The sequence below is a fragment of the Rattus norvegicus genome, chromosome 1, assembly GCF_036323735.1.
Source record: "Rattus norvegicus strain BN/NHsdMcwi chromosome 1, GRCr8, whole genome shotgun sequence".
Taxonomy (NCBI): domain Eukaryota; kingdom Metazoa; phylum Chordata; class Mammalia; order Rodentia; family Muridae; genus Rattus; species Rattus norvegicus.
Window position 1 is genome coordinate 183,964,380 of NC_086019.1, and position 14,977 is coordinate 183,979,356.

Consider the following 14,977-nt stretch of genomic DNA (forward strand, 5'->3'; position numbering starts at 1 on the left):
CCCCTTCAAGCTCTTCCAGTTCTTTCTCTGATTCCTTCAACGGGGGACCTATTCTCAGTTCAATGGTTTGCTGCTGGCATTCGCCTCTGTGTTTGCTGTATTCTGGCTGTGTCTGTCAGGAGAGATCTACATCCGGCTCCTGTCGGCCTGCACTTCTTTGCTTCATCCATCTTGTCTAATTGGATGGCTGTATATGTATGGGCCACATGTGGGGCAGGCTCTGAATGGGTGTTCCTTCTGTGTCTGTTTTAATCTTTGCCTCTCTATTCCCTGCCAAGGGTATTCTTGTTCCCCTTTTAAAGAAGGAGTGAAGCATTCACATTTTGATCATCCGTCTTGAGTTTCATTTGCTCTAGGCATCTAGGGTAATTCAAGCATTTGGGCTAATAGCCACTTATCAATGAGTGCATACCATGTGTGTTTTTCTGTGATTGGGTTAGCTCACTCAGGATGATATTTTCCAGTTCCAACCATTTGCCTACACATTTCATAAAGTCATTGTTTTTGATAGCTGAGTAATATTCCATTGTGTAGATGTACCACATTTTCTGTATCCATTCTTCTGTTGAAGGGCATCTGGGTTCTTTACAGCTTCTGGCTATTATAAATAAGGCTGCGATGAACATAGTGGAGCATGTGTCTTTTTTATATGTTGGGGCATCTTTTGGGTATATGCCCAAGAGAGGTATAGCTGGATCCTCAGGTAGTTCAATGTCCAATTTTCTGAGGAACCTCCAGACTGATTTCCAGAATGGTTGTACCAGTCTGCAATCCCACCAACAATGGAGGAGTGTTCCTCTTTCTCCACATCCTCGCCAGCATCTGCTGTCACCTGAGTTTTTGATCTTAGCCATTCTCACTGGTGTGAGGTGAAATCTCAGGGTTGTTTTGATTTGCATTTCCCTTATGACTAAAGATGTTGAACATTTCTTTAGGTGTTTCTCAGCCATTCGGCATTCCTCAGCTGTGAATTCTTTGTTTAGCTCTGAACCCCATTTTTTAATAGGGTTATTTGTCTCCCTGCGGTTTAACTTCTTGAGTTCTTTGTATATTTTGGATATAAGCCCTCTATCTGTTGTAGGATTGGTAAAAATCTTTTCCCAATCTGTTGGTTGCCGTTTTGTCCTAACCACAGTGTCCTTTGTCTTACAGAAGCTTTGCAGCTAAAACAACTTTTTAAAAGGCATCTGACCACTCTTCTTGATACCCCTCCCTCAGAATCTGCGTGTGAAGTGGGCTGAATGTAACGAGACAGCTTCCATATGGTAAGAACTGACAGTTGACTAACTGTCCCCAGAGCAGGATTACAGACCAGGACAGTGGAGGCTGGAAGGCCTGGTAAGCCCAGGTGTTGTTAATGCTCAGGCAAAGGTCATTGCTATGCCCTTCAGCTTTTCATTCAAAGCCAAATACCCAGTCTATTAAATCTCTTCAATTTAAGGATTAGTGTTTTGCTTACATAATAACTTTAAAATCCTGTACCCACTAAACCAAACACACCCACAGGCCATGTTTAGACCACCAACCAAGGGCATTTGGTTTCCAGCCCTACGGAGACCATATGGATTGTGGCCAAGATGCTAGCTCATCTAGTTAGCAGCTACAGCCCCTCCTTGCTAAGTTCTAAGTCAGGTGAGTCAGATGCTTGTAAGCTTGGTCCCAGGAGGCAGAGGCTTATCCCACAGAGGTCAGCATCATCACAGTTGCAGGTGAGACCCGGGGTGGGTGAGCTCAGGTTCTAGTTGTTTTAGGTTTGGGGCTTTCTAGTCTCTGCATTGCTCACAGGCAGTTTCCCTTCCCAATGGCTGACTTCAGTGGTGTCTAATACCAGGTACAGGAAAAACAACAACAATAACAACACCAGTCCAAGTGACAGGCTCTAACCCCAAGAATAAATCCCTTATCCTGGTTCTCCCAGAAGCTCTGCTTCTGTGTTCAAGCCTGACTTCCGGACTGTGTGTGAGCCCTTTATAGCACAAGTGTGGGCTTGCAGACACCCAGGGTCACCATTGTTCCTGCAGTTTATTTAGAGCTGGAGTTCTGAGTGAGGACTCAGGTCATTGATTTATACAAGTGACTTGCTCCTGGAAGGCTGCTGCTGATTGAAATCTCCAGGTCATAGGGCCAGGGACAAAAGAGGAAGGAGAAAAGCATGAAGGGAAGCTGGGAATTATGTCCTGCTAACAAAGCCAGGTCATTCATTAGAATTTAAATTCACAGCCCTTGCTTAGACTAGCCAGTATTCAAATTTTAAAAGGTTTGTTTTTTGAAGCCCTTAGAAAACGCCCCACTGTTACAATGTATGCCATCTGGGATTTGGCATTTATAAAATGTGCTGTTAAGAAACGCCAAGAGATTCCTCATGTAAACCAGATGGTACAATAACAATTCTGTCTTTATTTTTTCTGGCAGAAAAAATGGGGCTTGAAACTTATGTGACTAAATTAAGCCCTATCAATACTTCAGGGGCACTGCAATTTCCATAGGCAACTTACCCACCTAAATATTTTCATCAGTGTTTTTATTTGCAGAAGGAAAAACAAAAATGAGGACCGTGCTTCCTCTTTATTGCTTATGCCTGTGGTTTTAAAAGCAATGGAATAACCTCACCAATGGCCTTCCCTGTATGGGATGTATGTGTTTAAATCAGCAGCAGAGATGTTGAGATCTCTTTTGATTCGGGAAATCCCTTACCAAATAGTTCAACTTCATTAGTGTCTAAAAGAGAAAGCCATCCATTTTCTGGGCAAGGCATCGGCTGTGTCTTTTTCTCAAGATTTCTCAGAAGCTGTTCATGGACAAAGCTGCTGGTGACAATGTCTTTTGTGCTGGCCTGCCTCTGTGTTTCCCATTCAACAACAGCGCCTTTGTTACCCTTTCAAGTCACCTTTATCTTACTACTTTCATTTCCCCTAAAATTCGTAAGATCCTCATTAGGAGGGGTAATCTTGTTAACAGCTGTGTTCCTCCAGTTTTTTTCCCCCTTTATTTCACAGGATGTGCTTCCCCACCAAAGCCCATTTCTTCTGTAATTAGTCATGAATAGTAATCAGTCGTTAATAGCCTCAAAGAACAAACTCACTCTGTCTGCTTTGGAAACAAGATCTCTTAGATACAGAGGCCAAGCTCATTACTGGAAATATGTGTTTCTGGGCCATGTAGCCCACTTAATTTCTTTCCCAATTAGCCACAAAATACATTTTCAAGACAACAAAGGCATTTGATTTACATTTGCTAACATGGCTTTATCTTGGGAATAGATTGGAGGTACTAAATTCCATTCATCTCTGCTTCCTTTCTCTTCCGTGTACAAGGACTCTGTTTCATAGATGGAAGAGTAGGTAAGTACTTCATGTGTGTTTTGGCTCCTCTTGGCCAGGATTGGACTCCACGGTAGATGGACTACTTGGTCAGCACAATCCACTGATATACAGGCAGTGGCAGGTGTGTTGGGCACGGCAGCTGAAACATGAGCACAGTGGCGGTTGACAGTGGCCAATGATAGCTCTGTGGAAGGCAGGTGCTCAACATGGTGTCTAGGTAGCAAGTCTTTCAAATAACTCAGTAATGGGGGTTCTGGATAACAGGCCACCTCCCTGGAGTGTTAAGGAGACAAAGGGCAGACACAGCAAGGAGACATGTGACCCTAGCAGTCAGGACAGTCACCCTGAGGTGAGCTGCCCGGGTGTTAGTGGAATGTAAAGAGGTTTGGTAGGTAACAGGGTGTGGCTTCATTAGGAAAGAAAGTAGAAGAGAGCTGTAATGGAGGCCACTGCTACTCACATGTCTGTTACTCAAGTCTCTCCCCTCCACTTTGCATAGGAAATATTCTCCTCCGGCTTTCCCAGAGCACCACACTGCTGCACACTGTTGGGGCCAGAAAACATGTCTCGTTTTCTCAAGATCAGGCAGTGAATCCATAGTTGTTTTCTGTAGCAAGGCCTCCCAAGGAGTTAGTGTCTGTATGATATGCAAGTGTTTGTGTGTATGTGTATGTGTGTGTGTGTGTGTGTGTGTGTGTGTGTGTGTATGTATGTGTGTGTTTGTGTGTATGTGTATGTGTGTGTATGTATGTGTGTGTTTGTGTGTATGTGTATGTGTGTGTGTATGTGTGTGTTTGTGTTTGTGTGTATGTGTATGTGTGTGTATGTATGTGTGTGTTTGTGTTTGTGTTTGTGTGTATGTGTATGTGTGTGTATGTATGTGTGTGTTTGTGTTTGTGTGTATGTGTATGTGTGTGTGTGTGTGTGTGTGTGTGTGTGTGTGTGTATGTGTTTGTGTATAATTAACTTTTGCTCCCTTAATGTTCCTACAAAATTTTCTGTTTCCCATTCACTTTATTTTCTCTGGGGAATAAGAAAATACCCCAATCCCTGGACTAAAGTTCTCTCTCTGTCTGCTTTAATGTGTAAAACCTCACTTTATATTTTATAAGGAATTGTTCTCATTCTGTCTTCCCTACTATAAAGTTGTTCGCTGGTAATATGATTATTAGTGACATCCTCCAATTTCATTCACGAGGAAATGGAAACTTGGTCGGCTAACTCATCCCAGATCTTAAAGCCACAGGCCTTCCAGCCCTTCTCAGTCTCATCCCAGGACGGGCAATGAGGAGGAGCTTCACTGCTGTTGCAGAAATTAATTGGTGGTTTCTATCCCATCTTGGATCATTTGGTTCCCAGATAAAAGACACAAAATGTTTATATTTATAATAATCCCTAATAGCATTAGAGCTGAGCAGATATAAACCCTCTAGGCTATTTTTGTCTCACAATCCCTTACCCCATGGCACCTTCATCTCTCCTCGCACTCCTTTCTCTTCTCTTCTCATGGCCTCTGCTTCAGACCCCAAGCCCAGAAAACAAAGCTCCACCTACCTCTTTTCTGCCCAGCTATAAGCTGTAGGCATCTTTATTCAACCAATAATTTTAAATTAAGAAGCAGGGTTGTATAGCATCATTTGGTGTACTTGAGGATTTCCTTACCCCTGAGGCAAACAGATCTTGGGGTTGGGGATGGTACATACATTATAATACATAGCAACAGACCAAACCTCAACAATTACCCCTTTTTATCTAAATAAAAGGGCCATTTCTCCTTATAATAATAAATGACACATAGTAGGAACAATTATGAAAAAAATTATGAGTTACATTCACAAAGTTCAGTCTGTTTGTATTTGGCAATTTAGGAGAAAGTATTCTATTAGCTATCCTATCTTGTTGAGTTCAGCATTCTGTATCTAAATTAAATTCTGTTCTAACTTGTATTAACTTAAAAACATCTTTTTAGGTCCTAAACAACTCAAGCTTATAGTAAGACTCTGACTATCTAGTCTTCAACTCCATCAGAGACCTGAGAAGGAATAAATATTATTTGAATATGCAGGAAGCACAGGGGCTCACCTTCCAAAAACTATAGAAATGACAGAGACAGCCGACTATCTGATCAGCCTTCAGTATTTTCCATAATGTTAGGGCATCTATCTTCAGCCTTTTGTCCCAGAATATCTGACAGACCTTTTGTAAAGCAGGAATTATGAAGGACTTGCTTACCCTGTCTTGATAGATCTTGGCAGTCAAGTTCCCTGCATCTATTTGTCCTTTCTGATCAGCATTCTGCCTGCAGATGAACTTAGGGCTTGTTGGTTTTGTTTTCCCCTCAGCGGTTAGCTTAACACAATCAAAGCAACTCCATAGAGAGGCCTTTGATGCTTATCATCCTTTTTCAAGCCGAATGGGGTACTGCCAGGAGTTGACACGTTTCAATGTCAGAAAAGATCTTAAGTTAATAAAATGATGTTTAAATGACAAATCCTGTGAGTCACTGAGTTTTGTTTTGTTTTTTTTTGAGAACCATCTGTCTATTTATAGCATATCTGAATAAACAAACTTTGCCTGTCTCTAACTACCTACTATCTGTTCAACTCAGGATGTATACTTCTGTAATAATCCTAACTAGTATCTAACATGAACATGAGTTTGATTGACTGATTATTAACTTGCATTACTTGATTATTCTAAGCAGTTTGTAATAGGAGTTATTAAAAGGAATGGGACCAAACCTTGTATTTTTAAATAAGTTGCATAGGCATAATACTTATCTATATAAGAGTTAGAACATACATACATTATGTTGTAACAATATTAACCTTAAATTTTGTATCAGTATACAAAGATTTATGCCAATGAAACCCTTAAATCTGTATCAATATATAACATTTTGTACCAATGTAAAAAAAAAAACCAAAATCTCATTTGAGAATAGCAATAACTCTAAGCTGAAGAATAGATTCAATAATCTACCCTTTTATTCTATTACTTCTATATGATAAGTCTACATTTCCCCCATTTTCTTCTCAACTCCTGTGGTTGAAGGATTCTTCAGAGCTCAGGCAGCATAGGCCATGCAGAAAGTGGGACTGTCTTAACTATTTTGAGGCAAGGTTTTGCTATGTAGCCCACTGGTGGTTTGAATATGGTTGGCCCAAGGAGTGGCACTACTAAGAGGTGTACCCTTTTTGGAGTAGGTATGGCTTTATTAGAGTAGGTGTGGCCTTGTTGGAGGAACGGTGTCACTGTGAGGCTGGGCTTTGAGACCCTACTCCTGACTTCCTGGGAGACAGTTCTTCTGCCTGCTTTTGGATCAAGATGTAGAACTTTTGGCTTCTCTAGCTCCAAGTTTGCCTGGATTCTGCCATGCTTCCTGCCATGATGATAATGAATTGAACATCAGAGTCTATAAGGCAGCCTCAATTAAAAGTTGTCCTTTATAAGAGTTGCCTTGGTCATGGTATTTCTTCACTGAAGTAAAACCCAAACAAAGATAACCCCCTTCCCTTTATCTAAGAGAGAAAGAAGGATAAATAAAAGGCAAGGGAAGATGGAAATTCCTAAGTCTAGGTTCCCTATTTCATTTTTTTTCCTGTTTAAGACCATAATTATTTGTAATCACCCCCTAAAATGACCAAAACCATCCACCCCAACTTAAGGGACTGGGATGACAGTCTTTTTATAACTGTCTTCTGCTGAATTGGGGCAAAGAATTCCTGTTTGGGGGCCCAAAGGGAAATTGGAAAAATGGTTATGTCAAGAAAGCTAGCTGGTATCATTTGTCATTCAGTCTCTATATGTTGATTAAGTGAAGTCCTGAGTGGATCAACCTGAAAGGCTGGATGAGGCAAGGTCATCTGGGATCAACAGCCCTTCCTGAAGCTGTTCTGGAGGCAAATCTCTGGAAACAACATCAGTCTGAAGCAGGATCAGGTGTCCCAGAATCCTCAAGGGTGGATCTCGCCAGGGCTGCTTCCTTGGCCTTTCATTCTACAACATACAAATCTTATAAGCAATGTATATTTCTATAAATACATTCATATGCAGTGTGCACACAGATCAAGTGAAGATGAATTTCTGCTCCTTGTTTGAGCAGGTGAAAGACAACTGTCTTTCTTTAGAAGTTAGTTTGATCACATAACCAAATTGTAATTTATGCCATGTAATGATAAATTAGGAGGACTGTGTAGCCAATAGGATTTTTGTCTGTATACAGCATTTAAGTCTCAGTCAGTCCCTGAGCTGCTCCCAAAGTACAGGATTACAATATACAAGCTACCTGTTTCAGTCTTGATTGGTTTCTTCTTGTCTATAGCCAAGATCTTCAGGGAGTTTCCCTCTGTCAAATCTGATCTTTATAATTTTGGATGGGATCCAAAACCATTTCTCCTTTCCTGTTGACATAAGCATAAATTCTCTCTTCCAACATAGCACATTCTTTGTCCAGCATTTTGAATTCATTAGAAGTATAGACTGGTTCAATCCAGCAGCCTCTTTTCTATCTAAGTCTGCTCTATTTTGAGCTCTCTCAAAGACAATATACCATAACATCATAACATTGAACTTATAACCACCATCATTTTGATGGTTTAAAACAATTAAAATAATTTAAAACAATATTTTTTATTGAGACGGAGTTTCTCTATGTAGCCTGGGGTGATTTGGATTTAATCTGTAGATCGGGCTGGCCTCAGACTCACAAGGAACCTATCTGTCTCTGCCGTTGTCTCCCAAGTATTGAGATCAAAGGCATGAGTTTATTTATTCAGTATCTATGTTCCTTTGAAAACATTTACATCAATTCCAATTTCTTTCTCTCTTCTCTGGAGATTAATATCTATGTGGATTTATTTATCTTACCCTTTTCTCTTAATTTAGTATCCTTGTCTGCATTCAACTTTATTAAATTTGCTTCCATTTAGTGTATGAGCATATTCCCAAGCCACATTGTATGTGCTTAGAGGTTTTGGCCTGGGCCATGTGCCATGTGCAAGGCCAAGCAGTCACCAGTTTCCCCCGGAGTCCATGTCCAAAGAGACCAGCTGCTCAGAGTAACTTGGCCTTTATTTTATGTTATTTTCATGAACTGACATTAGTCTTTCTGTAGGAGCCCCACGTTTTACAGAGACCCTGTTGGCTGTTCAAGGTAGCATGCTATTTTATTTATATTAGTTCTCTATAATTCTTGGCTGTGGGAAGAATGCAGTCTGCTGAGAGGTAGGCCTTCATTGGCTTCACAGCACAGCAGGGGCATTCAGTGCCTGTCCAACTAGGCTCCAAAGCTGTGCCTCTGCGACAGAGCAGAGCAGCGCCCAGGAAGAGCCCAGGCTGGCATTTGAGTCTGCTGGTTTGTAGCCCATGGGCTCTGCCACCTGGTGTGTGGTTTGACTTGGATATCGTATCTTAGCTTACTCTTTAAGCCCCTGGAATCATGCCCGCCAAGCTAGTATACATTCTAACCCCTGTTAGAACCCCACAGGCTTAGGGAGAAAAACAGACACTGCTGAGGAAACATCTCTCCTTCCCTTCCTAGCTACTATCATGGCTTTTATCTCAAAAAGGGTCAGTGTGCCTTTTATCTGGGATTCTGAATTCTTAAATTTGGGTTAAGAGTAAGTTCTTGCCCCAAGGTGGGTGCCAAAATGTTGTTGTAAAAATTAGCTGGGGGGTTCTACCCCACTTTGTATCATTTAGTCTCCAGATAAAAGACATAAATCTTTATATTTATAAAACTTTTAGGGGCTGGGGATTTAGCTCAGTGGTAGAGCGCTTACCTAGGAAGCGCAAGGCCCTGGGTTCGGTCCCCAGCTCCGAAAAAAAAAGAACCAAAAAAAAAAAAAAAAAAAAAAAAAACTTTTAATACCACTAGAGCTGGGCGGATATCAATCCTCTAAGCTATTTTGTCTACTTCCCTGTCAGTAACCCAGAAATATGACTTGCCACACTCTACCTGAGCCGCTCTTACGCCATCTGGCCAGTCCTCATCTCATGATCCCTTACCCCATGGTGTCGTCTTCTCTCTTCATTCTCCTCTCTCTCCTCTCCTCCTTGGGGTCTTTCCTCAGAACTCAAGCCCTGGGAAGTGAAGCCATACTTACCCCTCTTCTGCTCAGCTACTGCCTGTGTAGGCATCTTTATTTGATCAATAGTTTTAAATTAAGAAGCAGAGCTATATAGCATCATTTGGTATATGTGAGGATTTCCTCATACCTGAGACAACCAGATCTGGGGGCCAGCATTTAGCATTACAGCACACAGCAACGGACCAAACCTCAACACTTCACAGTAAGAAGGGTCTGTTTCTGCTTCTTTCTCTTCAACACCTAATATTGCAAGGAGATTTGACTGAGGGCATGTCAGAGGGTACCAGAGTTGCTGTCATTTAAAACATGAGTTTTTCATTCATGGGTGAGTTTAAGTGGTAAGAATGGCTGAAGTCAAGCACCTCTCCTACTCCTTACCTTCTTGCCTCCTGTTTTCATTTTTCTCTTCCTCCTCCTCTTTTTCTTCTTCCTCTTCCTCTTCCGTTAGCAACACTGATTTATTACAAATGTCGTGCATGCATATGCTGTGGCATAGTTGATGGAGTCAGTTCTCTCCTACCATGTGAGTCCTGGGGATTGAACTTGGTCATCAGGTTTGGCAGCGAGCATCTGTACCCACTGAACCATCTCACCAGCCCTCATTTCATCGTCTTTGTTCTATGCCTTCATTCTCATCTGGATCCTGTTCATTTTCTTCTTCATTATCATTAACACCATCTTCTGACAGCTGACTCTCAGAAGATTGACACTTAAGATCATATTGAAAGTAATTCATCTTTGAGATTTTTCTCTGGTTATACTTTTCTCTGTTATACTACACTAATGAATGGGATTGTGTCTAAATTACAGAGCCTTGTGCAAAAACTAAATTGAACAATCTGTCCTTTCTTTTTCCTCCTTTCCTCTAAAATATCCAGTTATTCACCCCATCCTCTCCTTAAAGCAAAACTTATCTCTTATAGTTGAATAGCGCTGTCCTTCAGGTAGCTTATACAGCTTCCACTGAGGGTCACATAGAGACAGGAAAAGGAAACCAAGTCTAGTGACCCTCAGAGTAGTCCATTACTGTGAAGAACCTGGAGATGCCAGCTGTGCCCTCATGCTTAGGAGAAAAACAGACTTTGAATAAAGGTTTGGCCAAAAGAATTAAGCTCACTGTACAATTACTGACTTCGAAAATGATCTGCATACATTTTATTTTTAACAATGTGGGAAAAAACAGTGTGTGAGGAGGGGGGAAATGATAAATGGTATGTTTTTAAATGAAAAATATACAAGGGAATATATATGCCTGGATTGCTACTTATGCCTTCAGAAAACATATTTATAAAACTTTTTGTTTTTATTTTAGAAATTGTGGTGTGTGTGTGTGTGTGTGTGTGTGTGTGTGTGTGTGTGTGTGTATGTATGTGTATAACCATTCAGGCATTTATTAGGTACAAGATCCTATATGTAATTATTGGATAAAACTTGATAATTGTATTAAAATCTTTTATATCACCAATATTTATTGCCACATTAGAGTATATTAGAAATCGCACAGTAGTTATATATTTGGGTTTTTTTCTTGAAATTCTGCCTAATTCCCCTTTCTATCTGAAGGTTGTATTATTAGGTAGATATTACATGTGTGCTTGTTTATTTGTGTATGAGATTATGTTTGTGTCACACTGTGTGTGGACGTGGGGGACAACTTGTGGGAGCTGGCTCGTTCCGTCATGTGGGGCCTGGGAATCAAACTCAGATCTTCAGACTTGGCAGCAAAAGACTCTACCTGCTGAGCCAACTCCACGGTCTTTGTTATTGAATGTCTTAGCGACTTTTCTATTTCTGTGATTAAAACACCATCACTAAACTATTCACAGACAAAGGAGTTTATTCTGTTCTTACAATTCCAGAGGGGTAGAGTTCATGGTGGCAGAGCAGAGGCAGAAGATGGCTGGAACAGTGGCTGGGGGTGCACATCTCGAACTACAAACAGGAGGGCAACTTGAAATGGAAGAAGTCTTTTGAAACCTGAGAGCCCAGTGCCCAGTGGCCTACAGCCTTTAACAAGGCCAGACCTGTGAAGCCTCCCGAAACAGCTACCACTGGGGACCAAGTCTTCATACTCCTGAGGCTTACAAGGGGAATCTCTTTCAAACCATCTCTTTAGGTATATAAAAGCTCAAAACTATTGTTTTCTTTCCCTCATTAGTATCATTTTCATTATCTATGCAATTTTTTCTGTCTAGTACAAGTTTATCTATACCATTTTTTAAAATTCATATTTACTTGTTATAATTTTTACTTTTAGTCTTTCTGCAATTTTATGTATTAGCTTCATCTATTCATATAAAATATGGTTGACCCTTGTAACTGATGAATTTTAGGTTGATTACAGACAAATTTTCAACTTAGGTGTAATAAAATCCACAAATGTTTGCCTAAACTCTGCTCCAACGCCCATCTTAAAAGTTTCTGTTTCCCCTTTCATGCTGTCCCAAATCGTTAAGAGAGGACTTGTGTAGAGACTGGATAGAGGAAGCTTATGATCCATGGGTACCAGCACTAGAACATGTGAAAGAGATTCAAGTACCAGATGCGGGGCTGGCTGAAAAGCGCTTGAGAGCTGTTAGTGGTGGGAAGGTGCAAATGAAAGGCTCAGTGGTGCAGTTTCACATCCACTGAGAAGCCATAAGAAAAAGCAGGGTATCACAAGAGCTGGCAAGGGTATGGAGATAGTAGAGCCCCTACATATAATACCCTTTTATCATGTGAAATGGTCTAGTCAACTTTGGAGAATGGTAACCACTCTGTGAGAGAGAGAGAGAGAGAGAGAGAGAGAGAGAGAGAGAGAGAGAGAGAGAGAGGGAGGGAGAGACAGAGATATAGAGACAGAGACACAGACACAGAAACAGAGAGACAGTGACAGAGAGACAGAGAGAGAAACAAAGAGAGACAGAGATAGAGACAAAGAGAGAGACAGAGATAGACAGAGAATCAGAGAGAAACAGAAACAGACAGAGAAACAGAGAGAGAGAGGGAGACAGAGAGAGAGACAGAGAGAGAGAAAGAGACAGAGACAGAGAGAGAGAGAGAAAGAGAGAGACAGACACACACAGATACACACACACACACACACACACAGAGAGAGAGAGAGAGAGAGAGAGAGAGAGAGAGAGAGAGAGAGAGAGAAAGAGAGAGAGAATATGTGTGTGCATGGTTTTCTGTGTGATCATGAGTGCACACGCGTCCCGGCATATGTGTGGAGATAAGAAACAGCCTCAGGTGTCATCCTTGCTCCTCGTTGGAGGTAAAGGCTCCTGTTCACTTCTGTACACTACCGGCAGGTTGTTCTGTGAACTTCCCAGGATTTTCCTGTTTTTAATCACCCTTCCTGAAATAGGAGCTGGGACTACAGACAGCTGCTTCTTTGGCTTTTTATGTGAATTCTGGGGGCCTCAAACTCTAGATTCAAGTACTTTATCTGTGAAGTTAAGTCCTTATGTACAATTTCTATCATGGTGCATTTAAAGTATATTTCATTTGTATTGTGAAGTTTTAATGTATGTATATAATGATCAAATCATTTATTGATCACCTAAGACATCACTTCTCTGTGCAATCCTCTCCTCTGACTATTCTGAAGTACACAACACACCAGTCAACCCTAGTTTCCTACTGTTCTATAAAACACTACAAGTTCAATTTGGCAATTCCTTAAAGCTAAATAGAAATTACAACAAAACCCAGAAATTCCACACCTTGCTATATGCCCAAGAGATGTAAAAATATATGTTTACACAGGAACATCTATGTGACTGTTCTTAATAACATTTTTCATCATTAACTTAATGGACACAACCTAAACATCCAACCAGTATGAGAATTAAATGATAAAGGGTATTTGATATGCTAGTATAGAAGAATATTATTCAACAATTTAAAAAATCCTTCAAAACATATTCCTTTTAAATAAAGGCCACAAAACTATGTCACAGGATTCCAGTGACATAAAGTGCTCACAATTGCAGCTATATAGAGAGAAAATTGATTCATGGTTTCCTAGGGTTGGGAGTAGGAATTAGTTGCTAACAAACACAAAGGATATCTTTTAAAAGTTCTGTTGTTACATTTATTCATTTTTCTATGTGGTATGGGAGAGTCTGAGTTGGAGTGGGTTGAGGAATGGTTTTAGTGTGGAGAAAACATTGCAAAACTGAGTTTACAAGAGGGCAATTGGCATGTGTTTGAATTTACCAGTCTGACAAAACTAGAATTTAATAAACTCATTGACAAAAAAAGACCACCTACATGAAATAGTGCTGTACATGAATGGGATCTGTTGAAGCTGTCCACAGCAATCTCCACCATGCAAATGAGGGTAGCCTTGATTGGCTGATATTTGATTTCCAGAGGATACTGGGTTCACATGGTATAGCCTGTGGTTATACTTGGTTTAGATTGGCCTTCCTTATTTATATCATTCTACACTGGAAAGTGGTGAAGCTTTCTAGACCAAACTTTTTTATTTTTTTATTTTTTTTTGTGGGAGTTCCTGGAGAACCACCTGTTTGTCTTCCAGCCTGCCATCAGCCTTCTGTCCTCCACTGTTATGGTAAAGATTTCACAGCTGTGAATTTACCCAGATCTTTGATTTTATATTTCAAATGGTTAAATTCAACTTGTACAGACTATACCTGTAAAAATCTACTAAAACACTCCTTCTCCCATACCAGTGAACTTAACCAGTTTTGAGTTTTTTGATTATTTCCCATATTCTGTACCTAGGTGGTCAGTATCACATCTGACACTTGTTAATGGGCACAGTAAAGATTAAATGTGCTTCATCACATGCATGAGAGACACCAGAGGCCTCAATGTTCATTGTTATGGTTGGTCTTAAAAGTAAAGGTCCAAGTCCAGGACTGTAGGCCTTCTGGATGCCTTCCAAGAAGCGAGGGTGAAGTGAGCTTTGGCCTGGAGTAATACTCCCTGTCACTGATTAACCAGCCCCGTTGGAAGACTTGTGTGACCAGCACTGCCTAGACAAAGACACCTGGACAAGCTCTGGTGGGCAGAAAAATGTCTACCCGCTATCACCAAGCAGCAAGTGACAGCTACCTGGAACTTCTGAAGGAGGCCACTAAGCGTGATCTAAATCTCTCAGATGAGGATGGCATGACACCCACTCTCCTGGCAGCCTACCACGGCAACCTTGAGGCCCTAGAAATAATCTGCAGTAGAGGGTGAGTGATCCCTGTTAGGGCATCCTGGGTGGGGAATGCCACTCTGGCAGTGAGAGACAGAGATGTCCACATAGACATTTTGCTTCTTTGTAGGTCCTCTAAGTAGTTGGCTTTTAGAGAAAGAAAGACTAAGCTAGGTATGGTTTCTTTCCCTGTGAAACAGCCATTTAGAAGTCACTCAGGCAGAGGTGGGTAGGGTGTGGATTGTAACTATATGCCCTGAAAATCACCTCCATTGAATTTAAATGGTTAACTCTTTAAAAGGAGGTCACCATGCTTATTGGTTCAGTGATCTTCCTTGGTTAGGACATGGCTTTATTTTACTTTTCCAATCTTGTCACTAAAATCTATCTTTACAAGTACTCAGCCT

General features: G+C 40.9%; 1 protein-coding gene across 5 annotated transcripts in view; it reads left to right on the forward strand.

Moving 5' to 3' along the window:
- Anks4b (ankyrin repeat and sterile alpha motif domain containing 4B) overlaps window positions 1-14,977 on the forward strand; it is a 54,600-nt gene that overhangs the window by 29,852 nt on the left and 9,771 nt on the right. For 4 of the 5 annotated variants that reach the window (XM_039091027.2, XM_063274218.1, XM_063274221.1 and 1 more), the window contains 3 exons: window positions 1,153-1,265; window positions 11,275-11,531; window positions 14,150-14,607. In XM_039091027.2, the coding sequence (XP_038946955.1) occupies window positions 14,444-14,607 (164 nt within the window). In that variant the 5' untranslated portion in view covers window positions 1,153-1,265; window positions 11,275-11,531; window positions 14,150-14,443. Of the gene's footprint in view, window positions 1-1,152; window positions 1,266-11,274; window positions 11,532-14,149; window positions 14,608-14,977 lie in introns of those variants that run through there. The other variant, NM_001127650.1, reaches the window with a different exon arrangement.